The 27,792-nt window shown below is 43.9% G+C and overlaps 1 protein-coding gene across 1 annotated transcript; it reads left to right on the plus strand.

The window, feature by feature from the left end:
* The first annotated feature begins 14,148 nt into the window (after positions 1 to 14,148).
* Positions 14,149 to 26,362, plus strand: LOC308635781 (uncharacterized protein C17orf67). Its single transcript, XM_081270519.1, has 4 exons — positions 14,149 to 14,344; positions 15,488 to 15,588; positions 23,534 to 23,691; positions 25,973 to 26,362. Exons 1-3 carry the CDS (start codon positions 14,290 to 14,292, stop codon positions 23,648 to 23,650), a joined length of 273 nt encoding a protein of 90 aa, XP_081126645.1. The 5' UTR covers positions 14,149 to 14,289; the 3' UTR covers positions 23,651 to 23,691; positions 25,973 to 26,362.
* Positions 26,363 to 27,792: the final 1,430 nt, after the last annotated feature.

The following is a 27,792-nucleotide window of genomic DNA, read 5'->3' on the forward strand; positions in this document are numbered from 1 at the left end:
GAAAAAAATCATCATCGATCTGTTGCCTCAAAGATGACCTAAACCTGTGTTTGAAGATTTTGGTCTATTTTCTGCCATTATTTTTATTTTTATTTTTTATTTTTTAAATTTTTTTATTGTTGGTCGTTCAAAACATTACATAGTTCTTAATATATCATATTTCACAGTTTGATTCAAGTGGGTTATGAACTCCCATTTTTACCCCGTATACAGATTGCTGTATCACATCAGTTACACTTCCATTGATTTACATATTGTCATTCTAGTGTCTGATGTATTCTGCTGTCTATCCTATTCTCTACTATCCCCCTTCCCCTCCCCTCCCCTCCCCTCCCCTTTTCTCTCTCTACCCCCTCTCTACTGTAAATCATTTCTTCCACTTGTATTATTCTTCTCTTACCCCTCCTTTCCTCTTATATGTAATTTTGTATAACCCTGAGGAACACCTTCCATTTCTTTTTTTTTTTTTATAGTTTTTTTTTTAAGAGAGAGTGGAGAGAGGGAGAGGGAGAGAGAGAGAGAGAGAGAGAGAGAGAGAGAGAATTTTTAATATTTATTGTTTTTTAGTTCTCGGCGGACACAACATCTTTGTTGGTATGTGGTGCTGAGGATCGAACCCGGGCCGCACGCATGCCAGGCAAGCGCGCTACCGCTTGAGCCACATCCCCAGCCCACACCTTCCATTTCCATGCAATTTCCCTTCTCTCTCCCTTTCCCTCCCGCCTATCATCCCTGTTTAATGTTAATCTTCTTCTCAAGCTCTTTGTCCCTACCCTGTCCTTGGTTACTCCCCTTATATCAAAGAAGTCATTTGGCATTTGTTTTTTAAGGATTGGCTAGCTTCACTTAGCATAATCTGCTCTAATGCCATCCATTTCCCTCCAAATTCTATGATTTTGTCATTTTTTAATGCAGAGTAATACTCCATTGTGTATAAATGCCACATTTTTTTTTTTATCCATTCATCTATTGAAGGGCATCTAGGTTGGTTCCACAATCTTGCTATCGTGAATTGTGCTGCTATGAACATCGATGTAGCAGTGTCCCTGCCGCAGTCTGGCTGGGCACAATTCAGGAGCCACTTGTCAAAAGAAACTAACTTTATTTTTAGAACTACAAACGCCAAACAAAACAGCTCCTCAGGAAAAAACCCTCAGAGCCCAACTGCCACCACCGGCTTCCCACAAGCCTCTCACCCCCACACAACCCTCACCACCTCCCACAATCCTCCAGTTCTTGAGGCCGATTGGCTGGGTCGTGTGGGCGGAGCCAAAGAAGTCCCCCAATGAGCAGCTCCGTGGAGGAGCCAATCGGCTAGATGTTGCTGGGGCCGCTGTGAGCCAATCATCAGCTGGCAGTCTGAAGGGCAGGGAAACAGCCCAATGAACATCACCGCAGAGGAGCCAATCAGCTAGATGTTGCTGGGGCCACTGTGAACCAATCATCAGCTGGCAGTCTGAAGGGCAGGGAAACAGCCCAATGAACATCACCGCAGAGGAGCCAATCAACTAGATGTTGCTGGGGCTGCTGTGAGCCAATCATCAGCCGGCAGCTGGAAGTTTGCTGGCAGCTGGAAGTTTGCTGGGGCCCCTTTGGCTGTGGCTCTCAACAGTCCCTGTAGCATGCTCTTATTAGGTCTTTAGGGAATAGACCGAGAAGGGGAATAGCTGGGTCAAATGGTGGTTCCATTCCCAGCTTTCCAAGAAATCTCCATACTGCTTTCCAAATTGGCTGCACCAATTTGCAGTCCCACCTGCCGCAGTTTTGGCTGGGCACAGAATCACGAGCCACTCAAGCAGGAACAAAACTTTATTTTGAAAAAGCCGCCGATACTCTCTAGGCGCCGGCAAGCCAAACCCAGTCCTCCCACGCGGGCGTCTACCGGAACCGTGCGCCTCCCGGAACCGGGGGGTCCCCCGAACCTCCCCCGGAATTCCCTCCTACTATCCTTCCCCAACCAATGGGAACTCTCCATGAGTCCCGTAACATGAGTCCGGTAGCAGGCCAAGGTGAACAGCGGGAGTCCAATTTCCATATGAATGTAAATCTTAACATAATCATATCTCAGTGGCTAGCTGGCATCACTTTACAACCAAAGGTGCCATACATTGTATATTTGCTTGTGGCTCCTAGCACCCACCAACAATGAACAAGTGTACCCTTTTCCCCGCATCCTCTCCAGCACTTGTTGTTGTTGGACTTCATAATGGCTGCCAATCTTACTGGAGTGAGATGGTATCTTAGGGTGGTTTTGATTTGCATTTCTCTGACTGCTAGCGATGGTGAGCATTTTTTCATGTACTTATTGATTGATTGTATGTCCTCCTCTGAGAAGTGTCTGTTCAGGTCCTTGGCCCATTTGTTGATTGGGTTATTTGTTATCTTATTGTCTAATTTTTTGAGTTCTTTGTATACCCTGGATATTAGGGCTCTATCTGAAGTGTGTGGAGTAAAGATTTGTTCCCAGGATGTAGGCTCCCTGTTTATCTCTCTTATTGTTTCTTTTGCTGAGAAAAAACTTTTTAGTTTGAGTAAGTCCCATTTGTTGATTCTAGTTATTAACTCTTGCGCTATGGGTGTCCTATTGAGGAATTTGGAGCCCGACCCCACAGTATGTAGATCATAGCCAACTTTTTCTTCTATCAGACGCCGTGTCTCTGATTTAATATCGAGCTCCTTGATCCATTTTGAGTTAACTTTTGTGCATGGCGAGAGAAAGGGATTCAGTTTCATTTTGATGCAAATGGATTTCCAGTTTTCCCAACACCATTTGTTGAAGATGCTATCCTTCCTCCATTGCATGCTTTTAGCCCCTTTATCAAATATAAGATAGTTGTAGTTTTGTGGATTGGTTACTGTGTCCTCTATTCTGTACCATTGGTCCACCCGCCTGTTTTGGTACCAGTACCATGCTGTTTTTGTTACTATTGCTCTGTAGTATAGTTTGAAGTCTGGTATCGCTATACCGCCTGATTCACACTTCCTGCTTAGCATTGTTTTTGCTATTCTGGGTCTTTTATTATTCCATATGAATTTCATGATTGTTTTATCTATTTCTACAAGAAACGCTGCTGGGATTTTGATTGGCATTGCATTGAACTTATAGAGAACTTTTGGTAATATCGCCATTTTGATGATGTTAGTTCTGCCTATCCATGAACAGGGTATATTTTTCCATCTTCTGAGGTCTTCTTCTATATCTCTCTTTAGGGTTCTGTAGTTTTCATTGTATAAGTCTTTCACCTCTTTTGTTAGGTTGATTCCCAAGTATTTTATTTTTTTTTATTTTTTATTTTTTTTAAAGAGAGAGTGAGAGAGGAGAGAGAGTGAGAGAGAGAATTTTTAATATTTATTTTTTAGTTCTCGGCGGACACAACATCTTTGTTGGTATGTGGTGCTGAGGATCGAACCCGGGCCGCACGCATGCCAGGCGAGCGCGCTACCGCTTGAGCCACATCCCCAGCCCCCAAGTATTTTATTTTTTTTGGGGATATTGTGAATGGAGTAGTTGTCCTCATTTCCGTTTCAGAGGATTTGTCACTGATATACAGGAATGCCTTTGATTTATGCGTGTTGATTTTATATCCTGCCACTTTGCTGAATTCATTTATTAGCTCTAATAGTTTCTTTGTAGACCCTTTTGGGTCTGCTAGGTATAGAATCATGTCATCTGCAAATAGTGATAATTTAAGTTCTTCTTTTCCTATTTTTATGCCTTTAATTTCTTTCGTCTGTCTAATTGCTCTGGCCAGTGTTTCGAGGACTATGTTGAACAGAAGTGGTGAGAGAGGGCATCCCTGTCTTGTACCAGATCTTAGAGGGAATGCCTTCAATTTTTCTCCATTCAGAATGATGCTGGCCTGTGGCTTATCATAGATTGCTTTTACAATGTTGAGGTATGATCCTGTTATCCCTAATTTTTCTAGAGTTTTGAACATAAAGGGATGCTGTACTTTGTCGAATGCTTTTTCTGCATCTATCGAGATGATCATATGGTTCTTATTTTTAAGTCTATTGATGTGGTGAATAACATTTATTGATTTCCGTATATTGAACCAGCCTTGCATCCCAGGGATGAATCCTACTTGATCATGGGGCACAATTTTTTTGATGTGTTTTTGTATTCGATTCGCCAGAATTTTATTGAGGATATTTGCATCTAGGTTCATTAGAGATATGGGTCTGTAGTTTTCTTTCTTTGAGGTGTCTTTGTCTGGTTTCGGAATCAGGGTGATGTTGGCTGGGAAGCGGCGAGGTGCCAGAGTGGGAGTGCAGCGATGCGGATTCTGGGGGCTCCTGCTAGTGGTACAATGGCCGTGCTTAGTGCTGAGTTCCGGCTTTGAGACAGAGGAGAGAAGCGGTCCAGTTCGATTCTCGACACCAGTCGGACCACGGAGGAGGACAGCAGCCGCCATCTTGGAGAGCTGATGTAATCATCCCTGTTTTCTACTGATCTCAGCTCATTCAGCTACGGAACAGGTGATTCCAGGCTGGTATTTGCCTGCGTCTCGCAGACAGATCGCTCAGGCTCGGGGCTGGAGAACCTGTGGAGAATACTCCTTGGGGCTCGCTCCTGGCAAGGCGTACGCCGGGCTCTGAGCGGCCGGATTCTGGTTCCCCGGGCTGCTTTGGCCCAGGGCTGGGGAACCTGCGGAGACTGCGTGTTGAGGCCAGCTCCAAGTGGAGCGTGCGCTGAGCTCAGGGCGGCTGGGCCCTGACTCCCGGAACAGTTTTGGCCCGGGGCTGGGGAACCCTCGGGGGTCGCTCCTTGGAGCCTGCTCCTGCAGACTCCAGCTGCGGGGCGGTCCGCAGATCAGGCAATGCGACCCTCCGTGCGGAGAAATCGCCCGCGACCGAGCCCCCGCAGCCGAACCTCGCGCAATGGAAATCCGTCCACTAGATTCTGGAGCACCTCAATTTCACTGGAAATTCCCAACAACATAGCCTTCAGCTGTTTCACCTCGTCTTTCTCCCGCACAGTGACGCGGCGCACTGGGGTGATGCACTCCCTTCGCCACCATCTTCCTCCAGTCTTCCCTTTTTTTTTTTTTTTTTGTATTTTATTTGGAGACAGGGTCTTACTCAGTTGCTTGGCACCTCAATTTTGCTGAGGCTGGTTTTGAACTTGTGATCCTCCTGCCTCAGCCTCCCCAGCCACTGGGATTATAGGCATGCACCCCCATTATTTTTAATGGAAACAATGGTTTGCTTTTTTTGTAGGCATCCTTTGAGATCATGTGGTTGATATATTTTCTTTTTTTTTTTTTAAAGAGAGAGTGAGAGAGAGAGAGAGAGAGAGAGAGAGAGAGAGAGAGAGAGAGAGAGAGGGAGAGAATTTTTTTTTAATATTTATTTTTTAGTTCTCGGCGGACACAACATCTTTGTTGGTATGTGGTGCTGAGGATCGAACCCGGGCCGCACGCATGCCAGGCAAGCGCGCTACTGCTTGAGCCACACCTCCAGCCCGATATATTTTCTATCTGGCTATGTTAGTGTTACAAAATAACTGTCTTTTGTTTGTTTTTAAAAGTCATGTGTAGTGGCTGTGTAATATTTCATTCTTTGAATGATGACTGCAAATTACAGTTTAATGTGACCTTACCTCTGTTGGCTATTTAAGTTTCTTTTATTATTTTGCTGTCATAACAGCTCCTCTGATGAGGATGATTTCTTTAAGATTCTCACATTTAGCTAAAAGATATGAAAAGTTCAAGGCCTATGAAAAAGTTTTTTATAATAGTTTTGGTTGGGGATATAGCTCAGTTGGTAGAGTGCTTGCCTTGCATGCACAAGGCCCTGGGTTTGATCCCCAGCACCAAAAAAAAAAAAAAAAAAAGTCTCTCTTTGCTAAGTGAAAATCACCTGGAAATAATAAATTTGTTCCTGTGTAGGGACAGATTCATAGAAATTATCACATCTGGGTTGGAGGTGTAATCAGTGGTAAAGTGTGTGCTTAGTATCAGGCCCTTCAAGAAAAAAGAAAAACACACAAGCACATTCTTATTCCAGTAAAGATGGCGATGATAATATAACAGCTTGGCACTGGGGATCCAACCCAGGGCCTTGGGCATGCCGAGCACTATTTCAACCACTGAGCTACACCTTCCAGCCCCCCCAACTGTTACTCTGATAGTCAGCCTGTGTTGACTGGTTTGCAGGTCCTAGATGCTGTGCTGTTAGTCATCCTTATTTTACACATGAAGAAAGCTTGGTGGATATCATGCAGCCCCGAGTTAACTGAAGGGAAACTTTGACCCCAGGTTTGTGTCATGCCAAAGCTGCGATGCTGTTAACCCAGGCAGGGTATCTCAGGTGTGGTTTTGGACCACGTGCATGAGTGGCATTCAAAATTGTGGATTCCCACGTCCTGATCAGATCTCCTGAATCAAAATTGCAATGGAGCTAGGAATCAGTCTTCTTCCTGAGTTCCCTAAGCAGTTCTTCTTTTTGTTTGTTCAAACTTTTTTAGTGCGAAATGTATCATCTACAGGAGGGTTTACAAGATACATCCACACAGCTTAAAAAATGATGATAGAACGAAACGAACACCTGTGTACCCTCTGCCCAGGTTGACGTGTTAAACATCAGGGGTCTCTCATGTGCTGGTCTGATTGCTCTCTCTCTTCCCTCATCAGAGGAAACCTCTATCCTTAATGTCTGTGGTCTTAATTTCCTTAGCTGTGACATACCTGCGAGTATTCCTAAACGATAGAGTTCTGTCTGGAAAGATCAAGTAGCACACCCAAACCTAGTGCTGTTGGGAGATACCATAAAGCCGTGGATATGAGAAGGTTCTCAGGAGAACTTAAGCTGAGTGTCTTAGGGTCAGAGTGAGTTCAGCTTCCCTGAGAAGATCCCACCTAGGGAAGTCAGTGGGCAAGGTCTTGGGAAGACTTTTTGTCACAGAGGGGACATCTGAACAGGGCTGTCATTTGAAGTCTGGCAAAAATATGACTGAAGAGGGAGGAGTCTGCTTTCTTGTTTTGCATCTGATCTCATTAGGGCCTGTGTCAGCGTCTCCGAAGCTAACGTGAACGTTCTGAGAGAGAAATGAGGACTTTTGCAGATCCAGGTAATAGGTTGTGAGGACAGGAAGTGGGAGAGCAGGAACCTCGCCAGCTCCTGGTCTTTAAGATAAACAAAATCCAGATACACAGCAATTGAGGCCCACCAGGCAGTCTGGCGTCAGACTGTCTTCTTTCACTTTTTTTTTTTTCTTGGTGCTAGGATTGTACTCTGGAGCATTTTACCACAGAACTACATTTGCAGTCTTTTTAACTTTCTGTTTTGAGACAGGGTCTTGCTAAATGGTTGAGGCTGGCGTCAAACTTGTGAACCTCCTTTCTTAGCTGCCTAAATCACTGGGATTACAGGTGTTTGTGACTGTGACTGGCTCTTTCATTTTCTAATGAGAACTTAAGGCTCTTCTGGTCTTTCCATCTCTCTTTCTCTCTCTTTCTCTCTCTCTCTCTTTTTAAAATTTCATTGGTGCATTATAATTATACATAGTAGGGGGTTCATTATGTCTTAATCACATATGCACATACCATAATTTGATCAATCTTCCCCAGGGCCTTCCTTCCCTGCTCCTGATCTGATCTGCTTTCTCTACTCCACTGATCCGTCTGTTATTATTATTTCAATTAATGCATTATATTATAAGCAGAATTCCTTATGTATATTCATACTTGGACATAGCATAATTTGGTAACTTTTCCATGTCTTTTTTTTTTTTTTTTTTTAATGGAGGAAAAGTTTATTTTGCCTCACGGTTTCAGAAGCCAGAAGCTGACGCCATAGTTCTGGGCTCAAGGTGAGGTGGACCATCATGGTGGAAGGGTGTGGTGGAGGAAAGCAGCTCAGGACATGGCAGCCAGGAAGCAGAGAGAGCTTTCTACGTCTTGATAGCTCATGTCTTTTCAGTGCTGAACAGCATTCCATTGTCTGAATGTACTACAATTTATCCGTTCTCCCCTGGAAGGACATCTCGGTGGCTTCCAAGTTTTGGCAATGGTGAATAAAGTTTCTATGAGCATCTGTGTGCAGATTTTCATGTGGACATAGGTTTTCAACTTCTTTGGGTAAAATTTGGGTAAATGTCTAAAAAAAAATTTAGTTTTATCCCTAAATCTATTTATTGATTTTGTATTTTTCCCTGTTGTGATTTCCAAGGACTTCTCTTCTTTTGAGACAGGATCTTGCTCTATTGCCCAGGCTGGCCCTTGACCTCCTGGGCTCAACTCAGCCTCCTGCCCCAGCCTCCTGTGTGCTGGGACTACAAACATGAGCCACTACACTTGGTTCAGAATTTATTTTTCATTGTTTGATTTTTCAAATATTCATTTTCTCTCCCAAGCTTCCTGTTCATATTTCATGAAAGCAAAACTTTTCTCTGGTCTCTTAGAAAAATATTAATATTATTTATTTATTTTTTTCATTTCCTAGATTCTGATGGCCTCTCAGTTCTGCTTTTTTTTTTTTTTTTTTTTTTTTTAGGTCTTATCTTCCCCTTCAGAAGCTTCTCAGATGTCTGGTGAACCTCCAGGTGATTCTTCCACAGGTCTGATTATCATCCCAGTAAAAACAACTTGCATTTCAGTATTTCTCCCCCAAACCAGCACATTCTCTTCCTGCTCAAAGCCCTGGTGCTTTTCCTGAATAAATGTAATGGGACAGTAGCCGTCAAAGTGGCTTCACCAGTTATTCTCGGCTCCTGTGATCATTGGTCCCCATTCTACATTCCTGCCTCTCTGCCAGGGCTCCTCTCCTTCCTGTTTAGGTTGGACAGCAACCTGGCTCTGGCCGTCAGGAACCCACTGCTGACCTTGGCTGTCCTCACCGGTGGGCAGACACCAGTGGAGGCCAATGTCCTGGATGCAGAGGAGAAATTACAGCCCATTTGTGGAAGCCCATGGCAGGCCGGAAGGGCCTGGTGTCCTTAGCTGTCCAAGGCCAAACATCTCCCCATTGTGTGGCTGCTCCAAACAGGAAGGGGTGTGTGACTGTGAAGTTCTGGGGAGAAGGGAAGGGAGGGGAAGGGAAGGGGAGCCCGGGTTGGCTGAGCAGGCAGGCCGATCAGCTCACAGTGCGAAGGGGCCATGTTTTCTTTTCTAATAAAGACATATATTTAAAAAATTTCAACAATATATAAAGTTGTGTACCTTAATACATGTGTGATTAATATCTCTATCTTCGGTCCTTCAGAATGTTCTTACATACTTTCTATCGTGTGTCTTGAGAACAGGGCAGGTATACAGATACAAATAAGGGTGATTCACATGGAGGAGGAGAAATGATAATGATGACAGAATGATTTCTAGGTGTGGGACCTTTCCTGTAATTCAACGGCCATAAAGGAAACATCATCACGATAATGGTGTCCAAATATTAGGCTCCAAGTAGAGACTCCTACTGTTGTGGGGCAGGTCGCTCCGAAAACACACCAAGTGCCAGTTCTGTCCAAATCGAAGAGTCTTCGTTGAGCAGCTGGCTGGTGACTGCTCCCTGCAGGACCCATAACTGTCTCTGCCTCGAGCCTAAACATTTAAAGGCAAAACCTGCAAAAACCACATCTGGGTGGATACAGCTGCAAGCAAGCAGGGGTACAGAAGCTGAATCGAGCAGTTAGTAAGGGAATGCAATGGGTACATTAGTATTTCCCATGGGACGTTCCAGGTTGGCACAGCAGCGAGCGAGCAGAAGGGAAGTGGGTCAAAATGACCCCGGTTGAGTACAAGTTAGAGAATGGTTACTAATATCTAGATAATCAATCTCTGACAGAGTACATTGCCCAAGAAAAATGGGAACCAAAGAGAGAACCATTTTACATTGTATAAGAGTTGACATTTTGTGTTGCCAAGTATGCTGTGCTAGGTAACTATTAATGGGTACAAAGGCGGGGCTTTCTCATGGGAGAACCTTTTCTTACATGATATGGAGTCTCAGGGTAAAATGGAGTCTGTCTGGTCATTGCCCATAGAGCCTGGCCCATAACACTACGTGTACCACCTCTTCAAATCTCAAGACAACCTTGTAAGGTAAACTTGATTACAATTCTTCTTGGTTTGAATAAATGAGTGAGCAGTGGGTTGGAAAGCTTTGAAATTTGCCCAAGATTGAGCTGCTCCAAGGGCAGTCAGTGTCAAAGCCAGATTTGAGCCCAGGCCTATCCATGCCTCTCCAGCCCACAGTCTCCACCATTCACCACGCTGCTTGCAGGGTGGGTATTTATTTGCTTTTGAATGGATATTCTGGAAGGACCCTATTATTTTAAATACCTTAGGCCCAGGAGCACCAAGATTTGGAAATGCTAGCCATCCCATTAAAATCTCCTGTGTGTGTTAGCTACTGTCAGGATAATGCTGCATAACAAAATCATTCCTAGACTCAGTGGTTTTTAGTAACCATCATTTATCCCCAAGGTTCTGCAGGTGGATGGTGGCTCTGCTTCAGGCTGTAGTGCCCGGGCTGAACTGGGTGGGTGACCTTCACCAATGTGTTACATTGACCTTTACCAATGCTATTATTCTATTGCCCTAAAGCAAGTCACTTGGTTGAGCCCAAGTCAGGTTGCAGGTGGTGAAGGATAGATCCTAATAGTTCAACATACCACACCTGCCCAAGCCTAACATCTGCCTGAATTGTGTACCTCTCAGTTAATGTGCTTGTTAGGTATGCATGTAGTTACTTATCACTACTTTAAAAATTATGAAAGAATTTTGTGTATATTGTAAAAATAATGAACTTATAGTCTGGTTGGAAAGATAGACAATAAAAAGATGAAAACGCTAATCCCAGTGACTTGGGAGGCTGAGGCAGGACGATCATGAGTTCAAAATCAGCCTCAGCGTCTTAGTGAGGCCTTAAGCACCTCAATGAGACTCTGTCTCTAAATAAAATATAAATAAGACAGGGGATGTAGCTCAGTGGTTAAGCGCCCCTGGGATCAATCCCCAATACCATTAAAAAAAAAAAGGGACACTTTATCATTCTCTCTCTTGAGACATAGATATTTATGTTGTTCCCATATCTCAGAAATTTTTTTAGCTAATGGAATTTGAAATCACTGTCTTTTCCTATTAAACCAGTATTAGAATGACAATGTTGAGAATTCTGTGGCATTTGCTTTATCATTGATCTTTAAATATTGGTGTAACTTAGGAGTCCTTTCAAAAAAGAAATAGGAAACCCACACAAATGAAACTATTAGTTACGGTAAGGTGCTATGAATATGGGTTGTAGCCTTCTTTCTATGTTCTTAATATTATCATCTTGGTAACATAGCTTTCTTAGGCCTCAGAATCTGATGAAGACCTTCAAGTAATTCATTAGCTAAAATAGTAGGGAAATAGTCTTGGGCACTGCAGCACCATCTCTCTCCACCTCTGGTGATATGCTGGGCCCCTGGCAACTTCCTGAGTAGTTGGCCTTTGTGGTCTTGAGTTTCTTTCCTCCTCCGGAATCCCCCTCTCTACTCTGCCACCTTGTGGATTTGTTTTGCAATTGCATCTTCTCTAGAGAATCTGATTCAGGTATCTGACTGCTGCTTTCAGTGGGAACAGGGTAGAGGAGTAGAAGAGAATTCCCCTTACCACAGTGACACTCAAAACACGGACCTTACTCTTTCAGTCTTCTTAGAGCACCTTCTGCTTTGGGGGTAATATCCCTGGAGGCCAGCTGAAGGGCATTTGAATGACACCTTTGAATATCATATTTGACCAGCTCTCTCCATCTGAGACCTTGTACCAGCATCCCAGGGTGTGATACAGGCCTGACTCTCTGGAATCACCTCTTCAGTCCCTTATAAAAACAATACAAGATTACTTAGATTTACACTCCAGGGGAGGAAACAGATTTAAAAAACTAAACACATATTTGTAAATTCTGGTAAGTACTCTTAGACGAACAGTAGTGGTAGTGGTGATGGAGTGAGGAAATTTTATTAAGTAGACTAGTAAGGGCAGTCTTTTCTGAGCAGGAGAAATTTCAAGTCTCAAAATAAATAATAAAAAGGGCTGGGGAGGTGGTTCAGAGGCACAGTGTCCTTGGGTTTAATTCCCAGTAACAAAACAAAACAAAACGAAACAAAACAAAACATGGCTACTGGGGAACTTTAATCTGCCTGTGTGGCTTGCCTCTGAGACTCATATTATGGTTTTTATTGTGTAGCTCTGATACAGACAAAGATGACTCAATTAAAAAAAAAGGCTTTGATTAAATTTACCCTCCACACACTGGAAATTTCTAGCTAGGTACCGTTTATTTTCTGGTCCACGGAAGATGTTTATTTAATAAAACAAAACAGCATGGCTGGTATTCTATCCAACCACAAAGACTAAAAGGAATGAAGTGTTTGAATATGCATATAAAAGACCCAGGATATTTAATGTGACAGATACATGCATTTCTGAAATAACGCTCATAGAATTCCTTGAGTTTTGGAAATTGTATGAAAACAGAGGGATGTTCATATCAAAAGAGTACAGAAAACCAAACACCACATTTTGAGCAAATTATCCTGTGAGGCAAGTTAGGCTAACAATGCATGACTTTTTTTTTCCTTGTTTACAATCTGCTCAGAATGTCTTTATGCCAACCAAGTAGGCAGAATATTTTGGTTTAATATCAGTTACACAGCATTAGCATAGACTCTGAGGACTACAGAACAGGTTTTGTTTTCTTTTGAGCTGGCAAAGTGACCAGAGAAACATCAGTCTCCTGAATGGAGACTTTTATCCAAAAAGATGACACATCCCTCCTAGAATATTTTATAATATACTTAAAAACTTCTTTATGTAATATTTATAAATGATTTTAAGAGAACTTCAGCATATTGAGATTTTCTTATCTTTATGAAAACAATCTTGAGTCTGGTGTGAGGCTGTCTAAGGTCTTACTGATGGCATATTGCATAAGGCCCTATAAAAGATGAAGGGACACCCCTGAGATCATGGGATGTGATAGTCAGCTTTCTATCACTATGGTGAAATACCTGAGGTAACTAACTTATAAAGAGAAAAGGTTAGATTAGTTGAGTACAGCAAATGAAGGAGGAAGGGGGAAGGGAAAGGAAAGATACTAGGGAATGAGATTGATCAAATTATGTGCATGTTTCAGATACGGCATCATGAATTTCATTATTATGTATGATTATAATGTACCAATAAATATATAATAAAAAAAGAGAGAAAAATTTATTTTGGCTCACTATTTTGGAGGTCCCAGTCTGTGATCAGTCATCCCCATTGTTTTGGGCCTGTGATGAGGGAGCACATCATGGTGGGAGTCCGTGGTGGAGCAAAACTGATTACATCAGGAGCCCAGGAGAGAAAGAGAGGGAGGAAGGGGCTGGGTTCTACAACCTCTTTGGAGGCATGCCTGGAATGACCCTAGGGCTTTCCACTAGGGGTCACCTCTTAAAGGTTCCTCTGTCTCCAATAGAGCCACCCTGGGGACAAATGGCCTTTAACACGTGGGTCTTAGGGGGCATTTAACTCTCCAACATGGGGCACCGTGGGAAGAACACACATTGTTGGTTTGAGCACAGAAGATTGGACTGTCCCTCAGCATCCTAATAGGTGAACTTGGACTTGATTTTCCATCTCTGGATCTCACTTTCCTCATTTGTAAATGACCCTAGGGCTTTTGGGTGACAGTGCTTAGTCACAGCTTACCCCTCACTCTTTATCCCAGCCCACGAGGAAGTTGCTGTTATCTCCTTTTAACAGGTGAAAACAGAAGTTCAGAGAGGGTAAGTGGCTTACCTAAAGTGACTGTGTCAGAGAGACTTGAAGCCAGGAGTTGAACCCTGGACTTTCTGGTTCCCAAATCAGCTGGAAAACAAACAAACAGAAAAACAACCTTGTAGATTGGTAAATGGGCTTCGGAAAAATGTCCTAAAATAGGCAAATGTAAGAGATGATTGCTACTCAGTGAAACAGGAGCATAGACTGCATCTATAGGTAAATACCCACAAACGACTAAAGAACGTCCTGGAAAGTCTGTTGAAATAAACATCACATGCACCTTCTGAAAGTCAAGCCTTGGAATTCATCTTGCAGAAGGATAATTTCCTTCCTCAGGATGAAAAAAATCACAGGAATTCAGAGGAAAACATTTTAGCAGTGGGTTCTTATTACATCCGAGAGTCAGACACACTCAGCGTCACCTGGCAAGTCCTATTAGTTGAAGCATCAACAAGCACCGAGACTGACGGACTTGGCTGCCTTCAAGTAGGCTGACCCAGCCCGGAGGATCCGTTCAGCCACAGGCAGAGAGAGGCCGGGCAGGATGAAGAACCCGACAGTGCTTGTGCTTGCCGTCGCCTTACTGGCTTCCTTGGCAGGTGGGCACAGACTCGGACCACACCACCTGTTTCTGTGCTACTGCACTAACCTGGAATAACAGTGGGTCTGGTACTTTTGAAATATTGTTTCATTTCAAGTAGTATATTAGTGTATATTGAATAGATATTCCATTTCTCTTTCTTTCTCTCTCTCTCTTTCTTCCTCCCTCTCTTCTCCCTTTCTTTCTTTCTATTAGGGATTGAACTCAGGTGCACTCGACCAGTGAGCCACAACCCCAGCCCTTTTTGTGACAGGGTCTCATTCAGTTGCTTAGGGCCTTGCTAAGTTGCTGAGGCTGACTTTGAACTTGCCATCCTCCTGCCTCAGCCTCCCGAGCCGCGCTCTGCTTCTTTCTTTCTTCCTTCCTTCCTTTCCTCCCTCTCTCTTTCCCTCTCTCCCTCCCTCCCTCTTTCCCTTCTTTCTTTCTTTTCCTCCCTCAATCCCTCCCTCCCTTTCTTCCTTCTTTCCTCTCTCTTTCCCGTAAGATCAGGCTTCCAGAATTACTAACGTAAGGGAGAAATTCTTTTTCAACGTCTTAAAGTATTTGAGAAATTATTCTAAAAAATGCTGATAAATCTTTAACTGCTTTTGGAATTCACACGAGATCACCAATATCTGATAGAGTTTGGTTCTGTTAATAGCTTTTCCTATTGGCATGTGATTACCAAAACAACATGATTTTATTAACACAGTGTTTTCTTTGAGGGGCTTGTGGGATGACTGAGATTACATGATCTTATTGTCCCTGGGAATCGTTTAATAACAACTTTCGACTCAATTTTGCCTATTGAGGATTTAAAAAAAGAAAATCCCACTGGAGGGAACTTAAGAGAAATGCAGACCAGAGAACTGGAGAAAATGTCTTAAAAATATGTTCATTAAGTTCATGCCCAGTTTTAAAGGAATGGGCCATTGAAATAGGTAAATGGTTTTAAATCGTGCAGCTTTTTTCTGAGTTAACTGTATGAGAAACAATTTTAAATTCTTTTCTGAGCCTTCTGGGATGCTGTGTCCTTTGGGACAGGTTCCTCAGAAGTTTTGTATTTTAATTGAAGTTGAACTTGCAAACACTTTGCCTGGGACTGTGGAGATGGAGCATGAACTCCTGACAGTCCCTGAGGCCCCTTCCCGATATTTTCCAGAGGCCTCTCTGATTGTGAGCGAAAAACAGGCCAAACAGCTCCTGAGATCCCGGCGACAGGACAGGCCCAGCAAACCTGGATTCCCTGATGAGCCAATGCGGGTGAGTGTGGGCCTTGGCAATTTTAAAGAAAATGCTACCTGCTGGATGCTCATTTACCTTGAAACTAAACTGGGTGCTGGTCCCAGTACGGGCTGCAGGGTGGGGGTCCTGTTACTGTCTCAGGTATAATATACAGGCACTCTCAAACTCTTTTTTGCGGGGTGGGGGGGTACTAGGGATTTAGCTCAGGGGCACTGGACCACTGAGCCACATCCCCAGCCCTACTTTGTATTTTATTTAGAGACAGAGTCTCACTGAGTTGTTTAGCACCTTGCTTTTTTCTGAGGCTAGCTTTGAAGTCATGATCCTCCTGTCTCAGCCTCCCAAGCCACTGGGATTACCACCACACCCAGCCACTCTCAAAATTTACCTGTGTTTTATCTCTCTTGGAGGTGCCAGCTCCACTTACCTATTGTGAATGGGGTATTTAAAATAGAGGTGGCAGGGCTGACGGTGGAGCCCCCGTATGCTGAGAGGAATGTAGTGGGGTGGCTGAGCCAGGAGACCAGGACCAGGAATGAGGGTGGTGGAGGGTGAGGGAGGTGGCTCCATGGCCACGCAGAGGAGGATGCCTGGAGTGAGGGCCTGAGGGGAGGCCAACTTCGCATGCACAACTTTCACAACTGGAAGACAGTTGTAAAGGAAAACTCACCCACCTACATTTCTATTTATAAGTGTGTGTGTGTTTGTGTGTGTAGGGAGACATGTTGTCAGACAAAAAGGACAATGTTTGCTGGGTGATAAGATTTGGGACAAATTTTTTATCTTCATCTTTACACTTGATGCAGTTACTTGGTGTACTAGTTTTATAAAGCTGCTATAACAAAGAACCATGAACACCATCATGGTGCTGCAGTGCTTGTCTTCAGTGAAGGCTCAGGAAGTAGCCTAACATGATGTCACAATGCTATGTTCTCTCCCTCTCTTTATCTGCTCCAGTAGGCATCAGATCATCTCACATCATCACTACAAGAAGGGTAGGGCTTTGGCACTTGCCTAGCAGGTCAGAGGCCCTGAGTTTGATCCCTAGCATCACACACACACACACACACACACACACACACACACCCAAAAAGGAAAAAAACAAAACAATGTTGGGCGAGGTGGCGCACACCTGTCATCCCAGTGGCTCGGGAGGCTGAGACAGGAGCATTGCAAGTTCAAAGCCAGCCTCAGCAAAAGCAAAGCACTAAGCAACTCAGTGAGACCCTGTCTCTAAATAAATACAAAATAGGGCTAGGGGATGTGGCCCAGTGGTTAAGTGCCCCTGGGTTCAATCCCCCATACCCCAAACAAAACAAAGCAAGAAAGAAGAAGGATGAAAACAGTACAATAACAGATTTTGGGAGCTGGGGATGTGGCTCAGTGGTGGAGCACTTGTCCAGCATAGCTGAGGCTCTGGGTTCCATCCCCAGCAATGGAAAAAAAAATTTTTTTTTTGTTTTTTTGAGAGTGAAAGAGAACACATTTACATAACCTTTATTATAGTATATTGTAATTGTTCTATTTTATTGTTAGTTATCGCTGTTAATTTTCTACTGGGCCCAAATTAAATTTTATCATAGGAACTACAGAATGAAATTGACCCAATTGTACTATGTACACATACAAATACACCCAGTGAACTCCACCTTTGAGTATACCTATAAAGCACCAATTAAAAACCAATGAATAAATAGAAGAAAGATCAACAGAGTAGAGGAAGGGAACATGGAGGGGGAGAAGGGAAAGGAAGGAGGAAGTACTGAAATGTAGCAAATTATATTCCACACATGTATCATTATGTCAAAATGAACCCCACTATTATGTATAACTATAATGCACTAATAAAAATATTTAAAAAATCATCTTATGTCTGTACATATAGGAAAAAGCAATGTATATAGGGCTCAGCACTACTTGCAGTTTTTAGGTGTTCACTCCAGGTTTTGGACTGTGTCCCCCATGGATAAGGAGGGAGTATTGTCCTCAGCCACAAAACAGTGCTATTCACTATTTATATGGGTGCATTTACATGTATGTATATTTCTAGAAAAACGTCCAGAGGGATGATCAGGTGAATGGTAAGCACATCACCTCACTGAGAAGGACTGCAGGTGGTGGTCTAGTGAACTTCATATTCGGTGTTGAAATTTTAAACAACAGTATGCTTTGGGTATTATGTGTATAATTAAAAAAAATGAAACCATTCACATTTGTTGTAGAAAAATTGGAAATCAAAAAGAGTCAAAGAATAAAAGGAAAATCACCTATAGTTCTACTCTTTCTCCCTAAAAAGCATTGGCATTTGAGAATGTAATTCTTTCTACTCGTTTTGTGTGGGTATATATATTTCTTTGTATGTTTTTTAAAAAAGAATCTATAGTTTTGTTTCCTGACTCTTCTCTTATTACTATATTACACATATATCTTCATATGTGTGTGTGTGTGTATTTTATTTATTTATTTATTTATCTATTTTTATTTTTTGTGGTGCTAGGGATTGAACCCAGGGCCTTGTGCACTCTACCAACTGAGTTTTATCCCCAGCCCACATTTCTTCATATTTTAATGGAATATTTATAACCATAATTTTGCTGATTTATTACCTTTTATTACTCCCTCATTGCCAATATTTTCCTATCATAAACAACATTTCAAACTTTTTTATTTTTTAAATAAAATGCTTTGCTATGAGTACATTTCCAGAAAATTGGTTGTTAGATCCAAGGACCCGGCTGTTTCAAAAAGTTTTTAGTATCTATTATTGAATCACTTTGCAAAAGAGTTCCGACACTCTATGTTCCTGACCTCCGATAGAATGTTCTAGTAGGGATTTTAGAGTGAAGCTATGGTGATAATGAGATTATGGTGCTGAACTGGAGACAAGTGGCTGTAGCTGGGGCAGGAGGAGAGGGTGCAGAGAGGGAGGGTAGGAGTAAAAAGAGTTGTGGGGTTCCGCAGGGCCGACATGGTGCCACACTGACAAAGGGTGGTTGGGGAGAGAGGCAGCTTATGTGGGACGATGGTGTGCTTCAGGTTCTTCTCTCATGGTACCTGCTCTCTTCCAGTGGTTAACCCTTATTCACTCGGAGAGGCTCACTTTAATTGATGCCCTTTTTGGGGGGGCTTCCTACTGCCTCTCCTCCCCCTAATGAATCAGAACATCCCTCTGTCACTTGCAGCACAAGATTGCTCGTTTTGGCATTTTTTGGTCTCTCCTAATATTCTGCTCTAAATTGCTTGAAGAGGTAGACCCACTTCTCAGTCCCCAGCACCAAATACACTGTGGTGTTTACTAAATGCTTAGTACTTATCTCCTTTACTTTTTCTGCTTCTTTCCCAGGGGTGGGGTGGGGGAGGAAAGTTTTATGGGATATGATTCTTCCATAGAACCTGGAGGTTATTTCAAAGAAGTCTTTTCTATCGTTTCACTTAAACTCATTTCACCTCTCTTACTCTTCCCAGATTTTAGGGAAGAAAATATCTGCCCATCATGGGGGTGAACCCTGGAGATTCTTTAAAGAGATGTCTTTTGTGATTGTGTCCAAAAGAACTTGCATACCTGGGGATAAGTCTTCCTAGAAAGCTTGCCATTTTTGGCCTGTGTGCCTTTAAGAAAAAAATATTTTTTTTTGGGGGGGGTACCAGGGATTGAACTTGGGACCCTCCCATACTAAGCTACATCCCCAGCCCAATTTTGTATTTTATTTAGAGACAGGGTCTCACTGAGTTGCTTAGGGCCTCGCTAGGTTACTGAGGCTGGCTTTGAACTCGTGATCCTCCTGCCTCAGTCTCCCGAGCTGCTGGGATTACAGGCGTGTGTTGCCATGCCTGGCTAAGGAATGTTCTTGTTGGGCAAATATAAATCGTATTAGCTTTGTTATAAGTCATCTTTGTAAAATATGCCTTCACGCTCAGGCCTTTGACAAATGTCTGTAGTAACCCATTACCCTTTTGTTCCCATGATCTCAAAGATGGTTCGGAGTGACTGAGATGTAAATTACACTCACCAGCCAGACTGATGGTGGGTGGAGCCTTCAGGGTCCCAGGGTAGTTTAGTTCCGAGCCACCATCCAGCCTCTGTGATTACCTTGCTTTTATTAATGAGCAAAATAGTTTTTCCAAATGTTGACGGACTTCTAATTCTGCCCAAATGTCACAGAAAAGGTTTTGCCTTTTGGGAAAAATTTCTGCCTTGATAGAGTAACTATCCATTTTGTGATTCTCAGCTTAGATCTGGTTTCAGAGCATATTTAATTTCATTATCACACCATTCCAGTGCCGTCATAAGGGTCTATTTCTAATTTCTATTCTAATTTACTGGGGAAATTATTTACTTAAGTTATTGCCATTGGCATTTGACATGGAACACAAATACTGGTTTTTGTTTCGTTTAATTTCCCCTGCCCCCGAGAAAGGAATCTAAAGAAATTAAAATCCATTTTCCATCTACTCTTTCTTTCTGGGTCCAGGAACATTTGAGATTATCATTAATGTGGGTCATTTCTAACCCGGCCAATGCAATTGTTGAATTTGCGGTTTTTTAGCAGATTTGCCGTTTGACTTTTCCTTTTTGACTAATGACCGCTTTTAGGCCTTTCTGGCACATTCTCTTTCATAACATTTTAAATAAATAGTGAAATGTCATGGAAACCGGTACTGATTTCTTTCTTTTTCTCTGTGTGTATTGTGGTTGTTTTTCTTCTACGATGATTTTAGCTGCTGTTTAGGAGTGTGAGATAGATAGTCCTTTTGAATGTTTTTTATGTACCTTTGGCGTGGGCCAGCACCACAAGCAGATCGACACAGGTGTTGAGGAAACTTCCAAGGAGGATTTATTAAGATTACAAAGAAAAAACACCGGCTTTTTTTTTCTTTTAAATCAATTTGCTCATTTGTATGTTTCTCTAATGAGTGGTCTTGAGGTCCTACTTTGTGTCAATCACTAGGTGTACCTCAATTACTGCCATCAAAAAGCTTTCTGGGCCAGAGGAGGTAGCACATGCCTGTAGTCCCAGCAACTCAGGTGGCTGTGGTGAGATGATCACTAGAGATCAGGAGTTCCAGACCAGTCTGGGTAACATAGCAAGACCCCATATCTCTCTCTCTCTCTCTCTCTCTCTCTCTCTGTCTCTCTCTCTCTCTCTCTTTTTTTTTTTTTTTTTGGTACCAGGGATTGAATTCAGGGAAGCTTGACCACTGAGCCACATCCCCAGTCCTATTTTGTATTTTATTTAGAGACAAGTTGCTTAGTGCCCTGCTTTTGCTGAGGCTGGCTTTGAACTTGCAATCCTCCTGCCTCAGCCTCCTCTGCTGCTGGGATTACAGGTGTGCATATTGCACTCACCTAAGACCCCATTTCTTAAAAAACAAAACAAAACAAAACACTGACGGGATATCTGGCTGAGGAGAACAAGGTTTAATTGAAGAGCAATGCAAATGAGCATCTAATTGCAAAAGAGGCTGTATATTACTGGTGACATTGTTCATATCCTCAGGGATCTCATCAGCAATGCCATTAAGTATTGGGAAACTGTCAAGCTCATGGTAGCGGATGTGAGTTTTCCAAAATTCTAATTTCCTCCTGAGAGCTCAAATTATATTATTTCTCAGCAAATACTGTCAATCATTTCCCTTGAGTGACAGACTGTTGGCTCATTTTCAAGATGTCACCAAACGCACCTATGAAACACAGCTAGTTCAATGGATCACTCTCTACTGTTTCCCTGGGGATTCTTCTGAGGAATTAGTGCTTTCAGGATGTTCTATTTGTATTTTTGTAACTGTGAGTGTGGAAATGAAGAATCCAACATGAGCACAGTGTGTACCTGGCCCGAGATTTCTGCCAAGATGTGTCATTTCACCCACCGCTACTTTGGCACATCAGTTCAGATCTGATACTGCAAGAAGGCAAATTAGGCCCAGGTATTATTCTAAAAATAATTTAGGCCTCATGAATCTCCGAGGGAGTATAGACCACACTTTGAGGAAGGCTGCTCTGTGCTTTATTCTACAAGCCATTACAGAAACTTGCCTGTGTACCATTTCCTGAAAAAGATGCTTTCCTCAAAGTGTACGCAGATCTTGCTTATCTGATAGTAACTAAAATGAATGGCTAACACGTATCGGATTCCAACTATGTGCCGGGAATGTTGTGCCAAAGCCCTCAAATATCAGGTCCCCCTTGAGAAATCGGGTAACTTAGGAAAATTTAATAAAGAGATTTTTGCAGGGATGTGGATAGACTACAGGGGAAAAATGATATAGAATCCGTGGCTAAGAACCCCTAGGCAAGGAGGAGTAAGGGCTGAAGATGGTTCCTACACCTGGAGAAGGCAGCTCCCAGGAGCTGATACAGCAAGCTGATACACCTTGAGGAGGGTAATGCAGCCACCTGCTCTGGCTCCTCTGAAGGAGCCAAGGTACTAAATACCCTGTCTTCAGTCCTCCAACCTCCTGCGGTGCCTCCATTGATCAAACCCAACTGGAAGCCATAGAACGAGGGCATCTGGGGTTATAATTAGTCTGGGTCACAGGGCCAGGTGATCAGGGAGAGAGAATGGATCAGAAGGGTGAATGCAGGCTACTTATTTGGCACTGAACTTTATTTGTATTCTAATTTAATCTTTTTTTTTGTTTGTTTGTTTTAAGTGGTGGTAAGGGTGGAATCCAGGTATTAATGCATGGTAGGCACAAGCTCTATCACTGAGCTATGGTTTAAGATTTCTCTGCTATAGATACAGACCAAAATAATTTAATCATGTCATAAATACTGTATTACCCCGGCGTCTGCTTTCTCCCAAGGTGAAATGCTGCTTTTCTGAGTAACAGCTGGCTCTTCTGGGTACCTAAATAATATTTATGTGGATCTGTTTCATGTTTACTTTGCAATGGTTTGCATCTCACCCTTAGAGCACCCAGAATGCTTTAGAAGGAAGGGTCACCTGGTTCCCTAGGTGGCAGGCTACTGATTGGGTTCTGTAGAAGACTGAGGGCAAGAGGTGTTCCCTGCTCAACCCTGCTCTGCAGATGCTGCAGCCCTCTAAGACCAGAGCCACCCACCCCCATGGGCCATGGCTCTAGCTCTGATGGGATCCTCTAGCCCTTCTGTACCCTGAGCCCTGCAGGCCTAGGTATGGTCCTGGTGTCTCTATTTCTGGTCCTTGGGTGCTGAAATGATCTACACCAGTAACCTCGCTTACATGGCTGTGAGTGGTTTCTTCTTTAAAGTGTCTTCAGGTGAACCATCTGAGGGGAACTTGTGGCTCAAGAGAAGCTCGGAGATTAACAAAGGCTAAATGACAGCTATGGACAGGGAAGGAAGGGGCCTCCCTGATGTGAGGAAAGAGGGAGGGTGGCAGACCCACAGGGAGATGCCCCCACCTGATGGCTTACTTGTAGGGTCATTCCTAGGTCTCCCTGAGGGTTCTGTTGTAGAACCTCCCACAGATACCAAAATCCAAAGACGCTCAAGTCCCTTATATAAAATAGCTTCTGCTTTTCATAGAACCTCTGTGCATCTTCTGGTATATTCTATATTATCCTTAGGTTACTTATAATACCTAATATAATGTAAATGCTATCATAAATTTGCATTGTTGGGGAATAATGGCAAGAAAAAGTTTGCGTATGTCTGGTAAAGTGGTAACCAAGGAGAAAAGGAATTTCTACATTGTAGTCCACCAAGCTTCTCTCTGAATGGTGGCTCCCAGTTACACTCCACAAACAAGCATGGGTCCTGTGGGGACACACCCCCTTAGCAATGAACCCCCTTGATGATGGGTCTGACTGGTCTTCCCCATGGAGAGACACAGGCCTGGCAGGTGGTTTTTCCTCCCTGTCTGTCCTCCTACCCTCCCCTGACCAAGCTGTGCCCTCAGGAAGCCACCCCATGCACACAGGCAGTTTGACTGTCACGGTCTCTGTGGATGGTGACTCCCTTCACTGCTGCTTGTCCCCATAGGAGTACATGCATCACCTGCTGGTCCTGGAGCACCGTGCTGAGGAGCAGTTTCTGGAGCACTGGCTGAACCCTCACTGCAAGCCCCACTGCGACAGGAACAGGGTCCACCCTGTGTAAGGGCGTGGGCCAGCCCTGGAGTGGCCCGGCTTCTGTTGGAGGTGGGTAGCTGTGGACGGCATGTGCATGGGCTGGGAGACCTTCTGGAACGTGGTGAGGGAGCCAGCTGGTAGCTGCTTCTGGGTTGTAGGCAGCAGCACAAGGCAGGAGAGAGACAGGAGCCAGGCGAGAGGAGCCCTGGGGAACACAGGGCTCAGCCACCAGGAGATGCCAACTAGAGGAGGGATAGGACCCTGAAATCCACGTCTGGGCTGTGGAGACTCCGGTCTCTCCAGGTGGGGTCAGTATCAGTGGACTTGACCTGTGGTGTTCACCACAGTCATTCCTATTGGCTCCATGACCAGACTCCCTGACCCCCGCCCGGTCTCCCCACAGAAGCCCGCCTGCCCTCTACCTTCCCTCTTCCCTGGCCTGCTCTTCCAGGCCACCTGCTGCAGGCTGCCCAGTGTCCCCAGCATGCCCTGTGTGCCTCTCCTCTGCTTCCTTGGTCCTGGAGAAGGTGGCCTCTCCCTGACTGTCCCTCTGTCCCTCCCCACTTTCCAAATCCTGTTAGATGAAGTAACAAAATCCCATCAGAGGTTAAGCCCACTGTTTTAGTCAGTTTTTTTGCCACTGAAGAGAGAGAGAGAGAGAGAGAGAGAGAGACTCCATTGTCCAGATACAAAATATATACCCTATAGCCACACCCCAATGAACCACTTCCTCCGGCCACACCCCACCTGCCTCCAGCCACCACCCAGTTAATCCCATCAGGGGGTTATTTCACTGATAAGGTTAAGGCTATACAATTCAATCATTTCTCCTTCATACCTTCTTGCATTGGCTCACACATGAGTTTTTGCGGGGCACCACGGCTAAACCACAACACCCAGTGAATTTTGTTCTTTGTCTGCAATTTTCATGGATCTAGCAGGACAGGACACAAGTGGGTAGTTAACGGTTAAAAGCAATCTTATATCTTTGTTGTTTATTTCATGCTACTGTCAATCGGGACAGAGATACTTCCTTTAGAGTATCACTCTATGACTTCCAGGGCATTAGCATTTGACCCCCTTACCCCCTCCCCCCTAACCCCCTCCCCAAGGTGTACCCTCTATACTGTAGGGTATAGAGGAGCTAACTGAGCAGATGAGGGGATTCATGCGAGGCAGGGACTGGCATGCCAGTCTTCTGACAACTCCAAGTCCTGTGATCTTTTTGTGGACCAGACTGCTTTGTCCTGTGTGGGGAAGACCCCTGAGGAGAGCTGGGTGTGGGAGAGAGACTGCATGTTTGAGGGCTGGGGCTACGCTGTCAACCCTCTTCCAGTCCTCCCAGCCGTGGGAGCCGTTCTAGGGTGGGCATCCTGGTGTGCCTGGGAGGTCTCCTGACTCCCTGGTGCTGCTTCCTCTGCACCAAGGACCTTTGTCTTCCATGATAGGAGGCTCTCTCTTGGCTTCTTCCAGAAAACAGATCATAAGAGTGGAGAAGTTAGATGCTCAGACTCGGCCGTGGCCAGAGCGGGGTTCCCCTTTCTGTTTCCCAGCTCTATGACCTTGGGCAAGTTGCTTCACCTTTCTGAGTCTCTGTTTCTGCTTTTGTGAACTGAAATAAGGCTGTCCACGGAGCCCGGTGCTCAGCGATTGACTCTTTAAATGGTAGCACTTAGTACCGTTGTGTGAGGCGAGTGAGTGGGGAGGTTTCTGCACCCACGACCAGTGAGGCCTCTCTCAGTAGGACAGGCTCTGCTGTGGGCCAGGAGGCCTGGCTCCTGCACATGCAGGTTCCACAGCAGCTACCACTTACATGAAGACGAGGAGGCAGTGGCTGGAGGGAGGGGTCAGCTTGCAATCTGGGGTCAGTTTTCAGATCTTGAGTCCCCAGGTCACTGGCTGAATGAAGAAAAAAAAAATACCTGCTTCTCTGTTTCCTCATCTGTAAAGTAAGGACAGTAATGCGACTCCTCGTGGTGGTTCTGAGGATAAAAACTCAATGTGCCAGGCATGGTGGTGCACACCTCTAATCTCAGTGACTGGGGAGGCAGAGGTAGGAGGATCACAAGTTCAAGGCTAGCCTGGGCAACCTAGCGATGTCCTGTTTCAAAATAAAACAATAAAAAGGGCTGGGGATGTGGCTCAGTGATGGAGCACCCCTGGATTCAATCCCAAGTACTGCAAAAAAAAAAAAAAAAAAAAAAAAAGTAAAAAGAAAAATAAAAGCCAGTGCATGTCACATCTGAGTTGCCTGAGGCCACGGATGAGGTGCTCTGGAAATGACAGCTGCTTGGTCTTCTCCTCGCCTTCTTCACCACCATCATCCTAACATTATTTTCTTCTTTTCCAGCCAGCATCTTGATGAGTAATCACCTGGATAATACTGCAACTGGTCAAAGCTTCTCTTCCTTTTGATTTTGATTTTGAACTCCTCATGGGCTTGGGGCCCCTGTGGGGAAGCCAAAAGTTGCTTTGGGGATGAATGTCGAGTATATAGTCTGCTTCATTGTACTAACCTTCAGAAATCATTAGAACTAATAGCTCAAGGTGCAGAGCCCCTGCAGGCCTTCCTACCTGTTCTTAAGTGTGGGCAGAGCTGATGGGTGGGTCCTGTAGAGGGGGAGTTGGGCCGGCTGACTGCTCTGAATACCTCGGGGGTGTCTTATTCACAGGAATGGACCACACAACTGAGGGCATCTGAGATTTTGGCCATCTTTTCTCCTTTTTTTTTGTGTGTGTGTGCGTGCTAATAAACATTGGTGTTAAATCTACTGTGATGTCACTTTTCGTTCCCTCCCTTGTTTATTTTGTACATCCAGTATTGGAAAACTTACTGGTTTTTGAATACACGAATGGATGAAAAATGAACACCTAACAATTTTGCACACAGGCTTTTTTTTTTATTTGCTCAAGGTCAACTCTGAAAATAGGACCATACCTCAGTACCAGGTATACACCCTTGTCTTCCAGCAAAGGAGACATTTCTTGTGGAAAGTGGGGTGCTGCTCCTGTAATCTATCACCTCACCTGCCCTCAGCCCCAGGGAATGGACAATCAAAGACCAAGGAAAGGTGGCCTCAGAAAAGGGTAAGGAGGGATGCTGCCTACAGAGGAGGTCCTGGCCCAAGACAGGTTGGATGGGTTTATTGAGGGAGAAAGTTACTGAACCTCTCAATAATAACGTGAAAGAAATATGAAAGTTGTCAGAATAAAGATGGAGTGGCTTGTGTCAATCCTACCAAAAGAAAAAAAAAAGTAAATGAAGCTGGTGGGTTATGAAGGAAGGGTTCTTATGCACGATTTCCTGGGATTAATTATCACAAAAGACCACCACATGAGCTTGCACAGAGGCCACCAAAGCTTATACAAAAAGTACTTCTACAAGGACATCTGCCCAGTACCTGTTCTACCGTGGACTGATACCACTCTTGTTATTAATCACTATGACCAAGTTATTAATCACTATGACTGTTTTAAAATATCTAATATAAATGTTTTAAAATATCTATTATCCCCCTTGCCTCTTTGAATGGGCCTGTAGTTTACTTGGGCATGTGTATTCTCATTGCAATGCATTTCCCAAATAAATATCACAGTTCTTTTGAGAGCCCCTCCTTGATATCTAGGTGGATGACAATCCTACCAACAGTTATTTTATACTTACTGTGAAACAAACCCTATTTTGAAAATAGATTACTTCATTGAACATCACACTTAGTCTATGCACCAGATATGGTTGTTATCCCCGGTATATAGATGAGGAAGCTGAGGTTTATGAATTTAGGTAGCGTATTAGTTTTTCTATCTCAGCTAGACCAAATTACTTAGAGGCTTAAAACAATACAAATCACTATCTTGCATTCTGCATGGCAGAAGTCCAACATGTGTCTCACTGGGTTAAGATCTGGGTGTCAGTGGGCTGTGCTCCTTTCTGGGGGCTCCAGGGGTGAATGTTTTCTGGACTTTCCAGCTTCTAGAAGCTGCCTGTGTTTCTTAGCTCTGAGCCCCCAGTGGCTAGGGAAGAGTCCCTCACCTAAGTCACTCTGACTCTTCTGTCTTCCTCTTTGACTTTTAAGGACCATCGTGATCACATCTGGCCCATTTGCGTAGCCCAGGGTAATCTCTAACTCCTCAATTCTACCTCTCATTTGCCATCGTCATGTAAGAGCA

The sequence above is a fragment of the Spermophilus citellus genome (genome assembly GCF_964194105.1).
Source record: "Spermophilus citellus genome assembly, chromosome: 17".
Classification (NCBI taxonomy): domain Eukaryota; kingdom Metazoa; phylum Chordata; class Mammalia; order Rodentia; family Sciuridae; genus Spermophilus; species Spermophilus citellus.

Bases quoted from the DNA above. Each gene is read 5' to 3' on its own strand.
- LOC308635781 (XM_081270519.1), top strand. From the start codon at position 14,290: ATGAAGAACCCGACAGTGCTTGTGCTTGCCGTCGCCTTACTGGCTTCC. The intron at 14,345-15,487 runs GTGGGCACAGAC...GATATTTTCCAG, and splicing joins CTTACTGGCTTCCTTGGCAG to AGGCCTCTCTGATTGTGAGC. The intron at 15,589-23,533 runs GTGAGTGTGGGC...TTGTCCCCATAG, and splicing joins TCCCTGATGAGCCAATGCGG to GAGTACATGCATCACCTGCT.